At 33.9% G+C, this 14,997-nt stretch overlaps 1 protein-coding gene across 1 annotated transcript in view; it reads right to left on the bottom strand.

Moving 5' to 3' along the window:
- LOC127174177 (poly [ADP-ribose] polymerase tankyrase-2-like) overlaps positions 1-14,997 on the bottom strand; it is a 33,732-nt gene that overhangs the window by 13,200 nt on the left and 5,535 nt on the right. Inside the window, 15 exon segments of the mRNA XM_051124497.1 lie at positions 2,039-2,121; positions 2,210-2,456; positions 4,062-4,250; positions 6,077-6,186; positions 7,099-7,129; positions 7,131-7,319; positions 7,432-7,597; positions 8,502-8,647; positions 9,838-9,917; positions 10,510-10,681; positions 12,309-12,387; positions 12,480-12,571; positions 12,744-12,865; positions 12,945-13,131; positions 13,238-13,304. Coding sequence (XP_050980454.1) covers positions 2,039-2,121; positions 2,210-2,456; positions 4,062-4,250; positions 6,077-6,186; positions 7,099-7,129; positions 7,131-7,319; positions 7,432-7,597; positions 8,502-8,647; positions 9,838-9,917; positions 10,510-10,681; positions 12,309-12,387; positions 12,480-12,571; positions 12,744-12,865; positions 12,945-13,131; positions 13,238-13,304 — 1,960 coding nt within the window.

Genomic DNA, 14,997 nt, shown 5'->3' with positions numbered 1-14,997 from the left:
CTCTGGACATCTGTCATCATTGGTGTTCATATTTATCTTTGTGAGCAGTGGAGTAGTTTATTTTTGCTAATTTTAATGTTCACATTAGCATGCACGTACTATTAACAAACTCCATCTTTCCACTGCACAGGAAACAGAAGCTGCATCTAAAGTGGCATTAGATGTATATTTTTTTTTTTTTTACACACTATTTATGAGGCTGATATGAATGCATTTACACCGCAAAATTTAAAATGCATAAATATTTTATAGGATTAATGTTTTAAATATTTTTGAAAATACAACTTACAAATGTTGGGAAAATGCAATACTTTTAAATATGAAACCAAACCAACAGTACAAGACGGCAAATGTTTTAATAAGCAAGTAATTTAGTCACTCATTCAACTAATTCGTTCAAATCGCTGATTCATTCAGAATCGAGGCAAGTTAATGGGTCTTTATGAATGAGTTATTGATTCACTGACTCACTCGATTTGTTCGTTCAAAACATGGATTCATTCAGTCAGGAAACACCACTGTGTGTTGCTGGGAGACAGAACAATTCTGCAGTGGATTTGAATAAAAACCATTTTCGTCAGCGAACTTGAGCAAAAACAGTCAATATTGTATTACAAATTGTAAGTTAAGCAGACACAAAGTTTGCATTGAAAAACTTCCAACCCCCCAAAAATTCGGATCTGCACAATTTCTATAAATGACATATTTTGATTCAAAATGGCAAATTTCACCAAAAAGTGACTTGTTTGCAGGTATGTATGCAAAATTCACATTTGCATTTTTTGAACATTATTATGTGTTCATGGTGTGTGTACACAACCACCCTATTATGGTAAAAATTATTATTTTCTCCATAAATCATAAACTGTTGCTATATCCCAATTCACACACTATCCACCCTAAACAGTATTTAAAATTAGAATTACTGTGTCTCAAAGTATCATAATATGGTTTGAGTAATAAGTATCCAAAAGGTTTCAAAAGTGCATATTTAATATTGCCCACAACCCATTGTGTGGTTTCAATTAATATCAAGAAATACATTTTTGTCAAAACATGACACTTTTTTTAGCTCACAAAGTCTCATAAAAATCAAAAAGTTCTTCAAATTGTGATTACATTTAAAGCAAGTAAATAGAACTCCTTTTATAATCCCTGAAGCTGTCCGTCAGTTCAGTATGATACTTTAGAGGAGAATATTTACATTTTTTTTTAGTTTTTTGCTCAATACTGTTGATAAAAGTTAATTTTACTGGCATCTCAGTGCTATACATGTGCATTTCCAAGAAATAAACATGTTATATTATTACAAACTGCCCTTATAATGCGAAACAATACTAATTTAATGATTAAAATGTCTTTATGATAGCAAAAATCCCCACCTTTCAACCCAGTCGTGCCAAATCAGGTGTTGGTGCCACCATCTGTACTTAGTGGCACCGGTGCTACGGCTGTCAAATGTTAGTCAGGAGCCCTGCGAAACACTTCTCTCTCACATATGTGGCATTGGAAAGCCTGTTTAATCATTGTTCCTTTCAGACAAATTCATAAAAACAATGCTCCCAATATTTACAACTTCGCTTTTTGCTTTTTTGGTCATATTTAGTACAATTTACCTGTTCAGATTAGACACTGTGATATTGTTCATTATTCAAAACCATTCTTTTGTTTTTGTGCCAGGAAAAATATGGCTTTGATTAAATTCTGAATGATAACACTTGTTGGTTCATTTTCTTCTTTCATATATACAATAAAAACATACTGCCCACTAAGTAATTTCAGTGTAGTTAGCTAGTTTTTGTACTGTATTTTTTCAAAACAGTATCTTGTAGTTAAACTACTTTCAGCTTTTTGAGACATAAGTTTCAAAGCAGTATTCCCAAATCTGGTTTTAGGATAATAAACCAGTATTATAGTCTCAAGTCTACCATTTATGGTTTTATCTTGTCGTCTTAACTCTGGCTCAACATACTCAGGTCTTGGCCTGGGCTGGTCTCGACTATAACACTGTGATGAGCACTGAAGCAGAAGAAAGTACCTGCTCTCGGTCAAAGATCTCCAGCAAATGCTCCAATCCCAGGTTGTGAAGAAACTGGCTGATACTCAACTCTACAGCTAGACCTGAAAAAAACACCAGGTTAAAGAAAACTTTGAGCAGTCAACAAATGTTTGCTACAAGCAAGACTACACTAATCTTGCAAAAACCTACCCTCCTCCTTCATCTCTATGCCTACGGCTCCTTCAGCTCCAGAAGGCGGTAGAAGAGTGCTCAGCTCAGGGAAGGTCCCGGACTGACCTTCTATACTGGAGTTTGAAGGGAGCGGTGCAGGACTCGAACTGAGAGTCGATGGCACCACCACCACAGGCGCTGAGACGCTGATAACCTGGGGTTTATAGCACGCCGGTAGCGCTGAGGGGGGCATGGCTGCCGTGAGGAGGGCTCGGACATCATCTGCCTAGAGAGACAGACAGGGCAATGTCAAAAAGTTCTGATGTAAGTAACAAACAGCTTGTTGAGACAGACAAGCCTGCAACTGACTGTTGCATTTAGTCACAAACTTATGTGAGTGTCAGTCACATCTCAAGCATGTAGAGAGTGAAAAATGCAAATAAGAAAACATTAATACACGAGACCAATAAGAACAGCTTAATTCAAACAAGCATGCATCCACGTTTAAAGGGACAGTTCACCAAAAATAAAGAGTCTGTCGACTTCCAAAATCAATCAAACTGTCTCGACTTCAGCTGCATAATATAAGAAAAAAGTAAAATGCGGTAACTTATTAAATAATGTGATATGATCATATTTTAGGTGTGTATTTCTATTTAACTGTATAACATTTATATGAATTTTATACACTACCACTTAAAAGGTTTTGGACAGTAAAATTTTAATGTTTTTTACAGAGGTCTCTTCTGCTCACCAAGCCTGCAATTATTTGATCCAAATTACAGCAAAAGCAGTAGTTTTGTAAAATATTTTTACTATTTAAAATAACTTCTTTATTTCTGAATATATTTTATAATCAAATTTATTTCTGTGATCAAAGCTAACTTATCAGCATCATTCAGCATTCAGTCTTCAGTGTCACATGATTCTTCAGAAACCATTCTAATATGCTGATTTGCTGTTTAAGAAACATTTTTTTTTATTATTATCATTATCGATATTTAAAACAGTTGAGTACAATTTTTATCAGGATTCTTTGATGAATAGAAAGATCCAAAGATCAGCATTTATCTGAAAAGCTCAGTTTAACTGTTCAGAACAAACAAGGGACTCATGAACTACTATCACAAAACAAACCAAAAAAACAAAAAAAAAAAACAGTCGTAGATCATCCAGGTAACCACACACAGTATTAAGAACCAAGGGTTCCCAAACTTTTGAAGGGGGTTATTTTAATAATTTCTGCTGTTTTTTTGTCTTGTGGACTATATGTACATCTTTTATGTAAAACATCTTACTCAGGACAGTACTAAATAAAAAAATAACATGCATTTTGTATGATCTCTCTTATTTTGTTAAAATTATTCACATTTTCACAGATTCTCCAAGGGGTTCCCAAACCTTTGCATGCCACTGTATATGTATATAGTTTGTTTGTTTCAGCTCTAGCTGCTCATCTGCATTTATGGTCTACAGAAGAAAGGATTAGATTGCCGTAAGGTACATAAATGATGACTTTCATTTTTGGTTGATCTATCCCTTTAAATATCTTTCTCCAGGCATCAAACAGGCATGTTTTTCCACTCCAGACATCCACTGCTTGTGCAAATGTGCTGTATTTTTCAGGCAATGGTGCATGAAATGATCAGTAAGCCTCCTCAAGCACTGAACAAATGAAAAGAAAAACACCAACCAAATAAAACAGACAAATATTTATGACAAGTATAATTCTCCCTGTCATGTTTAAAAGAAATTTAGATTGAGAAGATCTAACTATATCAGAGGTGCAGAAAATGAAAACATAAAAGGTAGATAAGCGGAAGGTGAGAAGGAGAACGATCTTCTTCCCCCAAGGTGTCTTGTCCAATTAGCACACACAGAGAGTGAATACCGTCACGAGGTCCAGCGGCGACTGGCCTTCCTGGTTGCGGAGAGTGGGGTCGGCCCCGTGCGCTAGAAGCAGCGCGCACAACTGGGTCCTGCCTTTCTGCGCCGCCTCGTGCAAGGGAGTGAACGCCCACTTATCTGTGGCATTGACGCATGCGTTGTACTTGATGAGCAAAGCGGCCACATCCACATGCTGCAATGAAACACATGGAGCGGTCGTGCTCTCGGGTTGGTGTCTTTTTCACTTTCTGGAGAATGTCGCTGCATGAATATGACCGCGTGGCTGCCAAACGGCACTGCACCTTTTCCCTTTCCCAACAGATTATTATGAAATAGGATGAGGTGAAGACAACACCTGTACAACTATAAATATTTCGACTTTATTCTCATAGTATTTCGACTTTATTCACGTAGTATTTCAACTTTTTTTGTGTAGTATTTTGACTTTTTTCACGTAGTATTTCAACTTTCCCGCTTAGTATTTCGACTTTATTCTCGTAGTATTACAACTTTTCTCACGTAGTATTTCGACTGTTTTTGCGTAGTATTTCAACTTTATTCTCATAATATTTTGACTTTATTCTCGTAATATTTCGACTTTATTCTCGTAATATCAAGTTGTTTTTTTTTTGTAACGTGGCACTAAAACGCTGTCATAATTTCTGTTCACTGTATGGATAAAAACTCCAAACAAGACTGTGAACATTATTTAAAAATTCTCTTTGGAGTTTCTTGAAAGAAAGTAAGTCATACAGGTTTGAAAAGACATGAAGGTAAAAAAAATAATAACATTGTTTGGGTAAAGCATTTAATTTAAGCATTTTTTATAATATTTCAGATATCAGGGAAAGGGGAAAAGGTTGAGAAAGGAAAACTGATTTTTAGAGAAACAAAATGCTGATTTTTACACTGTGGTCAATCAGACTTCTGTGACTGAATGAAACGAGGAACAACATGTATAGAAAATCTGCTTTCCCAATTTAACAAAATAACAGAAAGTTGTTCAACTGTGGTTGAGCTTGATGAATGTTTTTCTTCATTTCAATAAAGACCAAAAGCTTGTAATTTTAAGACTACATTTATGAGTAAATAACACATGAATTGCCTACTGTACATACAATTATGACTCAAAACATTATTATTATTATTATTATTATTATTATTATTATTATTATATGAAATAATATTAATCCTTAAATTCATTACACAGCATTGAAACCACAGGGCTGTTGAATGCTTGATTTGGATTGTTTGACATTATAAGGTGTGAAGTTATTTTCATGCAAATGTAATGCTATGAAGTAGTGGTTCACTTTTTACGTTTTCTCCAAATTATTTCAGCTACTTCAAATGTTCTTAGAGCCAACAACAGCAAAAGAACCAAAACCAAAATGATACTGACCGCGGAAAAACACATGACAAACACTAAGATAAAAATGACAAACAATTTAAATGTTTGAACAATGTCTTGAGGAGAGGCAAGTATGGTGTATTCGGAATAACTAAACAATAATGCTTGCTTCGTGTCGTGGCCACATTACCACCTTGTCCTCAGTTATTCCCTGGATAACTGACATTTCAGACAAAATATTGCTAGCTATATTTTACATACATGTGTGTGTTTAAATCTAAACTGCTGGAATGTAGCTTGACCAATCAAATTAAAAGATCTGAATTAACTCTTGTATAAAATAAATTAATAATTGCCAATTTTGCTCACTACATAGAAATTCTTAGATTACAAGAAAAGAAAGAAATTTATAGAAAATTTACAATGAAATTCAGTAGAAACCAATATAAACAAACATTTGCATCAAATTTGACATTTTTGTCACAACTTTAAAACAAACCAATGTTTTCAAAAGCAACCAAAAAAAAAATATATATTTTAAATATTATATTATTATATTATATTATATATATATATATTTTTTTGGAGTAAAACTTAATTTTTTGTATTATTATTTATATATTAATAATAATTTATATATTATATATTATATATTAAGCAGCACTCACCCCGTAAGATGCAGCGTTGTGGAGGGGAATGAGACCACCTTTATCCTGAGAGTTCACCTCCGCCCCGTGTTGCAGCACATATTCAGCCACCTCCAGGTTATTATATCCAGCTAATCATACACATAAAACAAACACATGAGGATATCCTATGAGGATATATATATATATATATATATACATATTTCAGGTATTTTACTCTTTATTTGAACACTTCAGCCCTTAGAATAGGACTATCATGATCACAAAATGTAGAAATTTTCTTCATGTTATGCACAGTCTAAGCCTGACGCATACAATTTATTTAAAGGAATAGTTCACTTCCAAAAAGAAAATTTCCTTACCCTCATGTTCATGTCTTTCTTTCCTCAGTTGAAAATAAATTAAGGGTTTTGAGGAAAACATTCCAGGATTTTTCTCTATATAGTGGACTCAATGGGGGTCATAGGGTTGAAGGTCCAAGTTGTAGTTACAATGCAGCTTCAAAGGCTTCTACACAATCCCAGTCGTTGAATAAGGGTCTTACCTAGCAAAACGATAGGTCATTTTCTAAAAATAAAAAATAAAAAAAAGTATATACTTTTTAACCACACATGACGTAGATGGAAGTACCGCCCCAGTGTTTACAAAGTGGAAAAGGTAAAAAAGGTAAAACAACAATGTCGAACATGCATCACAGAACTAGTGCAAGATGAGCATTTGTGGTGGGAAAGTATGTAATTTTTTTTTTCAATTACCAATTGTTTCACTAGATAAGACCATTATTCTTCATCTGGGATCACACTGAGCCCTTTAAAGCTGAATTGAAACTGCAGTTTGGACCTTCAATCTGCCTATAGTACAATCCATTATATGGGGAAAAATGCTGAAATGTTTTCCTCAAAAAACATAATTTCTTTACGACTGAAGAAAAAAAGACATGAACATTGTGGATGACAAGGGGGTGAGTAAATTATTTGTAAATTGTTGTTCTGGAAGTGGACTTCTCCTTTAAGTGAAAGCATCATATTCTGATCCACACCTACCTGCCAAATGCAGTGGGGTGGAGTGCCGCCCCCTGTGTGTCTCGACAGTTCACGTTGTCTGGAGTGCAGAGCTTTTTAACGCGAGCTAAGCAGCCTTTCTTGGCGGCATCCAGCAGTGCTGCGTCTCCCCTGAGCAGATCCTGAATGTCTGTGTCTCCATCCTTCACCAAGTCCAGAGGGGTGTTTCCATCACGGTTCTTTTTGGTCGGGTCAGCACCATGCTGTATCAAGGTGTAGAACTTCATTATACTGTAGTGGACATAGTGCTAAACAAAGTTTGCTGCCATAGTGTAAATGACTGAACAATGGAGTTCAATCTGAGTTTTTCAATACCTGAAGCAGCAATTTGCAGATCTCATATTTGCCCTTGGCGGCCGCCTCATGCAATGGGGTGAACTTCCACAGGTCGGCCACGTTAACCACAGCACCATGAAGAACGAGGAGCTCAGCCACCTCATAATGCCCATATGAACAGGCGTTGTGCAAGGGAACCAGACCACTATGTCGCACAAAACAGAGACAGTTTTACTTAAAACCAGTATGGAATCATGTGTCTTTTTGGTATTTGTTGCACCTGTGTTTATTACATGATTCAAGAAGTTCTTACACAGTTTACATTAGCAACTACATTACTAAATTAACAACTAAATAGCAACTAAAACAGTACTTTTTTGAAACATATTTTAATGTTTTACTATTTTTTAAAATTAATTTTACAGCTATTTTAATACTTAATTTAACTGTATTTTTTATAAACTGTATATGAACTATAAAACTATTAAAAATAAAAATTAAAAAAGCCAATAGAAAATTTAAATGTGTTTATCTGTTTAATGAGAGAGAGCATGTTTATTTCTATAAATGTAATGTCTGTTTATATATGAGGTACATTTTTATTATTTTAATGTAGCACCAATGTACACAGACCCAAACTTGCAGAAAAAAATGAATAAATGAATGAATAAATTTAGTAATAGGAAAATAAATAAACTTGATATTTATTTGACTTGATAAAACAAAGAAAAAAATGAAGAAGTTACAAATAAATACAAAAAATAATAAATAAAAAAGGAAAAAGTAATACAAAAATAAATTCAGGACTAAATTTAATTAAAAATGTGTTTGTTTTATGAAGTCATATATCCCATTACATATGTCCCTATTATTATATTCTTTTATTTAATTAATTAATTTTTTCTTTCAATTTGTGCAGGTTTGGGCCTCTATAGAAGAGTCATTAATTTGCGGAAATGCAGCTGGTGAAATAGTAAGATGCTTTCTATTTATTGTTTTTATGTTATTTTGGGGTAAACTTATCTTATTCGTTTTAGACTGCAAGCTCTAGTCATATCTCAAAAACTATAATTTAATTTTCTGTGGCTTTGGAGAGGTGCACATCTAACCCTTTGTCTTTAGCGTGAACATCGGCTCCATGCTGCAGCAGATATTCCACCACAGCCACACGGTTGTATCCCGCAGCAAAGTGCAGAGGTGTGGACTGCCTTCCCTCAAGATCTCTACAGTTCACGTTCTGAAGAGTACAGAGCTTCTACATGGAAATGGAAAAACAATACATCAGTCCTAGGGCTGAGCGATATGGGCAAAAAAATTATCACAATAATTTTTTTCATATCAGTCAATATCGATAATTAGCATGATAAATGTTTCTATAAATTTCTTTCAAGTTTAAAGTCAGATTTTTGCTCCAAAGTGCTAGTTGTAGAAACCACACCATTAATTTTCCTTAACAAAATAAATATCTAAATAGAAAAATGTATTTCTGCATGTTCTAATGAGTTATATTGTTTCAAATCAAGAAACAGGTTTGTGTTGTCTGATAATGATAATGATGATAATAATAATATCACTTTTTTTGTCTCTTAGAAATGCACATTTGATAGTAGCTTGAGGATGCAGAGGTACATTTTTGTACATTATCAATTAGTAACATCTGTAAAAATTGTAGCAACCTTAGTTTTATATGGTTACATTTATTCTGACCCAGTTTTTTTTTTTTTTTTTTTTAAATTTAGCATTGGTCTCCCATAGTAGCAAGCATACATTTTAAATCATGATAAACACAGTTAAAACCACACATAATGGTACCTCAATATTTTTTTAATAAAAATATAACTACGTGATTTTATAGATAGCCTATTAGTATGAAAAACGGTAGTCTAAAAACATTCAGTATAAATGCACACATGCTACAGCTTAATCACAAATACATACATACTACAATTATATAGCATTACTCCTGTAATAAAATTCAATGTGAATATCCCACTTTGCTGCCACGACAATACCATGGTGCAGTGAGTGTTACTACAGTAAATCCATGGTAAATGATGGCGATGTGCAGATTGAAAAGCCTTCTGTCTCACTGCACACAGCTTTAAACTAGTTTGAATCACAGAGTCATTTGTGTTCATCGCTGAAGTCAAGTGTTTCACACTGGATCTCACACACTGTTTAGTGCTCTCGTGACTGAGCCGTTCACATACTGCGTCTTTTGCGAGCTCAAGTTTGTTATTTCAAATGTAGGCACGTGGCAGCTTTGCTCATAACGGAAGCGACGCGGTCGCGACGCGCAGGCGGTACGACGCGCTGGGTCATATCGTTATCGAATTATCGCCCAGTCCTAATCAGTCCTAATGATATAAACAACTTCATAATAATTTAAAAAACTACATTGGAGAAAAGAAGTCACACTTTTTGGTGTATTTTTTTTGTCCTCACCTTTACAACTTCCAGATCTCCTGATTTGGAGGCTTCTAACAGCTGCCTGTCTGTATCCGAGTTGCCTGTAAATGCTCCCTCTATAATGAAAAAAAAAAAATCTATAACTGCAAAAAATATTTAGAAGCAACTGGAAATGAAAGACTTTGTGGATCCTTAAAAATTCAGTTTAACTTTAAGATCATAAAAAGTCTTAAATATTTTACTGATATAACAAATGTATTAATTATTATTTTAAGAGGTCTTACATTTGGAGATAAAAAAAACAGGAATTGTCATAGAGCCTAATGTGATCATTAAACTTCAAAAGGCAATGATTTCATTAAATAAATATGAGTGCTACTAAAAATGTGGTGCTGCTGCATGTTCAGCGGTTTCAGAGCAGTTCACAGTCAATGAGCACTGTGTGTTTAAGCCAATAGATTGTTTATTTTTTTTTAATGCGTTCCTAAATTTCTCAGCTCAGGAGAATGTGCTCCTAGGGGAAAAAAGTAAGCATCAAACCCTGCTTTATACCATGGTAAACAAAAAAAAAAACTAAGCAGATCTTTACAGTAGTAAATACTCTGAATGTATAATGAATTAGCATTAATATTCTGCTTTTTTCACAGAAGAAACTCAGTCAGAAAGGACATAAGGGTAAGTAAATAGTGAATTTTAACTAAACGTCACCTTGCAGTATCTCCTGAATGCTTTCACTGGCGAGCTGGGAGGGTGAGAAGCCCTGTAGAGAAGTGATGAGCGGGTCACATCCTGCACTCAGGAGTATACGACACGTCTGCAGATGGCCGCAGTGAGCTGCGTGGTGTAGTGCCGTCTGACCCAGGTTATCTACCGCATTCACCTGGACAAAATAACAACAATATGCTGACAAATCTGAAATCTGCAAAATTTACAGTACAAAACATCAGCTTTGGTTGCCACTGCCAGAACTTTAAAGTAAAAAATACAGTATCGTCATTTAACAGGATTTCTGCAGGTTTTATGAGGGTTAATTTAAGACTTTTTAAAAACTTTTTAAGACCAACTTAAGAAAATTTTAAGGAAAAAAAAAAATCAAAGACAAAACAATACAGCAATATGTTCTCCAAGTATAGTTCGAGTTTTACTCTTTTCCTCACTTTCCTTCAGTAAAAGCACAGTGCATATTTTACTTTCACTTTCACACTCGCAGCAATTCGGTGTCAAGCAGCTGTTTTTTTTTTTTTTTTTAGTTGATTTGAGTTTTCCCTCTTTTTTTCACCTGCCTTCGGTTTTAAAGGAGAAGTCCACTTCCAAAACAAAGATTCATATATAATGTATTCTCCCCATTGTCATCCAAGATGTTCATGTCTTTCTTTCTTCAGTCGTAAAGAAATTATGTTTTTTGAGGAAAACATTTCAGCATTTTTCTTCATATAATGGACAGGTATGGTGCCCTGATTTTGAACTTCCAAAATGCAGTTTAAATGCGGCTTCAAACGATCCCAAATGCGGTTGTAAACAATCCCAGCTGAGAAAGAAGGGTCTTATCTAGCGAAACGATTATTTTCATAAAAATAATACAATTTATATACTTTTTAATGTTAAATGCTCGTCTTGTCTTACTCTGCCTAAACTGTTTTTGTTCCAGTTCATGACAGTTCGCATCTCCCATCTCATGTTCTCCCTCAACTTCAAAATCGTCCTATATCACTGTTTTACCTTTTTTGTTAAGGGTGTTTGATCTTCTTGGCATGTTCACTTTGTAAAGACTGGGTCGGTACTTCTGCAGCGATGTAGGGACATTTTGAAATGATTTTTGAAGTTGAGGGAGAAAATGCGATTGGAGTTTTTCAACATACCCTAAATGTCTTGAGCCAGAATACACAGAATTCAACGAGAGCAAGGCAAGACGAGCGTTTGAGAATAAAAAGTATTTAAATTGTATTTTATTTATGAAAATAACCGATCGCTTCGCTAGATAAGACCCTTCTTCCTCGGCTGGGATCATTTACAAATGCATTTGGGATCATTTGAAGCTGCATTTAAACTGCATTTGAAGAAAAATGAAGAAAAATGCTGAAATGTTTTAAAGATTTTTTTAAAAAACATTAAAAATCTTACTGATCACAAACTTTGAATGGCAGTGTAATATGTGTTTACAGTAAAACAATGTATATTTTATTACTGATATAATGTTAATATGCCAACATACTGAAGTCCTTAAATATGTTTTATAAACTGAGAGATACATTACACATTATACATCTGAGATGTATTTCTAAGTCACTGGATATTCAACAAGACAAAACATCCAGCATGGGACACTGGCAGTCACAGTATTGATCAAACACGTGTGTTCAAAAAAATTATATGATCCATTTTTGATTTCATGTTCAACCATAGTTTTATGTATTTTAATTCCTAACAAAAGGCAGGCAAATGTTTAAAAACATGTGATGCCTATGTATAATTAAGTTTCACTGCAGCTGTGAAAAAATCTCACGTACTTTTGCCTCGTGCTTCACCAACACCTCGATGATGTCATTGTGGGACTTCTCAGCGGCAAGATGCAGAGGTGTGAGAAAGCTGCGTGAAAGATTAAGATCCACAAGTCATTACTGGATATGATACAAAATCATTTGCTAAATCCTTTGAACAACGTGACTTGAGTGACTCACTCCTTATTCTTCTCATTGACGTTGACTCCTTTCCTAAGCAGCAATTCACAGATCTGTTTCCTCTTGGGATAGGGCGACGTGGAGACACAATGCTATCAAAGACAATCACAGAAATTGCTTTTATTCACTTCAATGGTAGCTTTCACAGTTGTGTGGATATCAGACATTTTTTAACATTTCAGAGTTGGAAATATGCTTTTAACAGTTAATGTTTGAATAAATTGATCAAAAGTGAGAGTAAACACATTAGTAACGGATCCTTACTAGAGCCGTTTCTTGGGTTAGGGGGTGTTTGAAGTTGATGGTCTCAATGGAGAGGTGTTTTTTAAAGCGGGCCATGTCCGCCTCACGTGCCGCCTGCAGCAAAGCATGACCTCTGAACTCATCTGCAACAGAAAACACCCCGTCAGTCAATGACAGACCAAACAAAACAAGAGCTGGTCTTTGTAGCAGTTACACACGTACACGCCAGACGCTCTTTCAGCAGGGCGGTCGGGGCCAGATCGATGGCGCTCTTATTGTGGCAGTTGAGGAAGGTGGGGTCGGCGCCGTAGCTGAGCAGGAGCGAACAGACCTCTACTCTGTTTTTTGAGGCTGCCTCGTGTAAAGGTGTGAACTGCCACAGGTCCATAGCATTGACACAGGCACCATGCTGCATAAAAATTAACAGATGGAGTGTAGTTATTACTTCAGCTAAAAACAAATTCAGAACAACAGAGCAAGATAGGAAAAGTGCATATAACATAAAATAAACCTACCTTTACAAGCAACTCAGCTACCTCATAGTGACCATATGAACATGCATTATGAAGAGGCACAAGATCACTGTTAACACAAGACAAAAAGTTACATCAATTTTTCAACTGCGGATGCATATGATATTAAAGGAATAGTTCACACTCAGGCCATCCAAGATGTAGAGGAGTGTTTTATCACCAGAACAGATTTGGAGAAATGTAGTATTACATCACTTGCACACCAGTGGATGGATAGTGAATGGGTGCCGTCAGAATGAGAGTCCAAACAGCTGATAAAAACATCACAATAATCCACAAGTAATCCACACCACGCCAGTCTATCAATTAACAAGTTGTTAAGCAAAAAGATGAGTATTTGTTAGAAACAAATCCATCATGAATCATTTGAATTACTTGTGGATTATTGTGATGTTTTTATCAGCTGTTTGGACTCTCATTCTGACGCCACCCATTCACTGCAGGGGATCCATTGTTTAGCAAATGATGTAATGCTACATTCTCCAAATCTGTTTTGATGAAGAAACTAACTACATCTTGGATAGCCTGAGGGTGAGTAAATTTTCAACAAATTTACATTTTTGGGTCAACTATTTGTTTAAAATTTGGCCAATATAGGTAATTATTTGAATGTTACGGCCACTATTTTACTATTTTGTTTAAATAAATTTAAAATAAATGTCTAAAAACTAAAATTAATCATTTTAAATGATACCATCAAATTTTGGCATCACAACATTAAAATGTACAATGTGAAAAATTTATATTTATTTTGAGATTATACATTTATTTCTTACATTACATTTAGGAAAGATTAATAAAAATCAATAACTCAAGTAGGGCTGCAACTGATGATTATGAATATTTAATATTAATTTAATATTTATATTAATTAGGGCTGTCAAATGATTAATCATGATTATTCGCATTCAGAATAAAGGTCTGTGTTTAAATAAGTGTGACTACTATATATATATATATATATATATATATATATATATATAAACACATATACATATTTTATATATAAATATAACATTTTTCTTTAATATATACATGTAAATGTGTGTATTTATATATACATAATAAAAATACACATTACTCACACACATATTATGTAAAAACAAACCTTGATTTTGGATGTGATTAATTGTGATTAATCGTTTGACAGCCTTAATATATTTATTATGAATAATTAATATTGAATGAATATTTAAATAATTAATGATCTAATAATTAATAGTGCTATCAAAACGAATAATTGCAATTAATTGCATTCAAAATAAAAATTTGTTTATATGATGTGTATACATGATATATTACAATATGTGATATATGATTTATTGTATGTGTGTGTGTGCTGTGTATATGTATATATACTCACACGTACATGTATATATTTCACACATCTCATGTATATATGTATTTGTATTTATATGATTTATATTATATATAAATATATATTACATATATTTCTTAAATACATACATGTACGTATATATTAAAAATATATTTAAGGTATATATTTAAGCACACACTCACATATATTGTAAACAAACTTTTATTTTGGATGCGATTAATCGATTTGACTAATAATTAATAATCTGTCTGATTATTTATTCGCTATTAATTAAAAAATGCTAAATTAAAAAAATACAGATGTAATTAAATATTTTATTCATTTTAATCCAATATCCACCAACACTGAAAAAACAATCTCTTATCAGCCAATAAACATTATGGTAATATTGATAATATTGTGC

The sequence above is a fragment of the Labeo rohita genome, chromosome 12 (genome assembly GCF_022985175.1).
Source record: "Labeo rohita strain BAU-BD-2019 chromosome 12, IGBB_LRoh.1.0, whole genome shotgun sequence".
Classification (NCBI taxonomy): domain Eukaryota; kingdom Metazoa; phylum Chordata; class Actinopteri; order Cypriniformes; family Cyprinidae; genus Labeo; species Labeo rohita.
The sequence above is the reverse complement of the archived record's forward strand: the minus strand, read 5'-3'. Positions and strand labels throughout refer to the sequence as shown.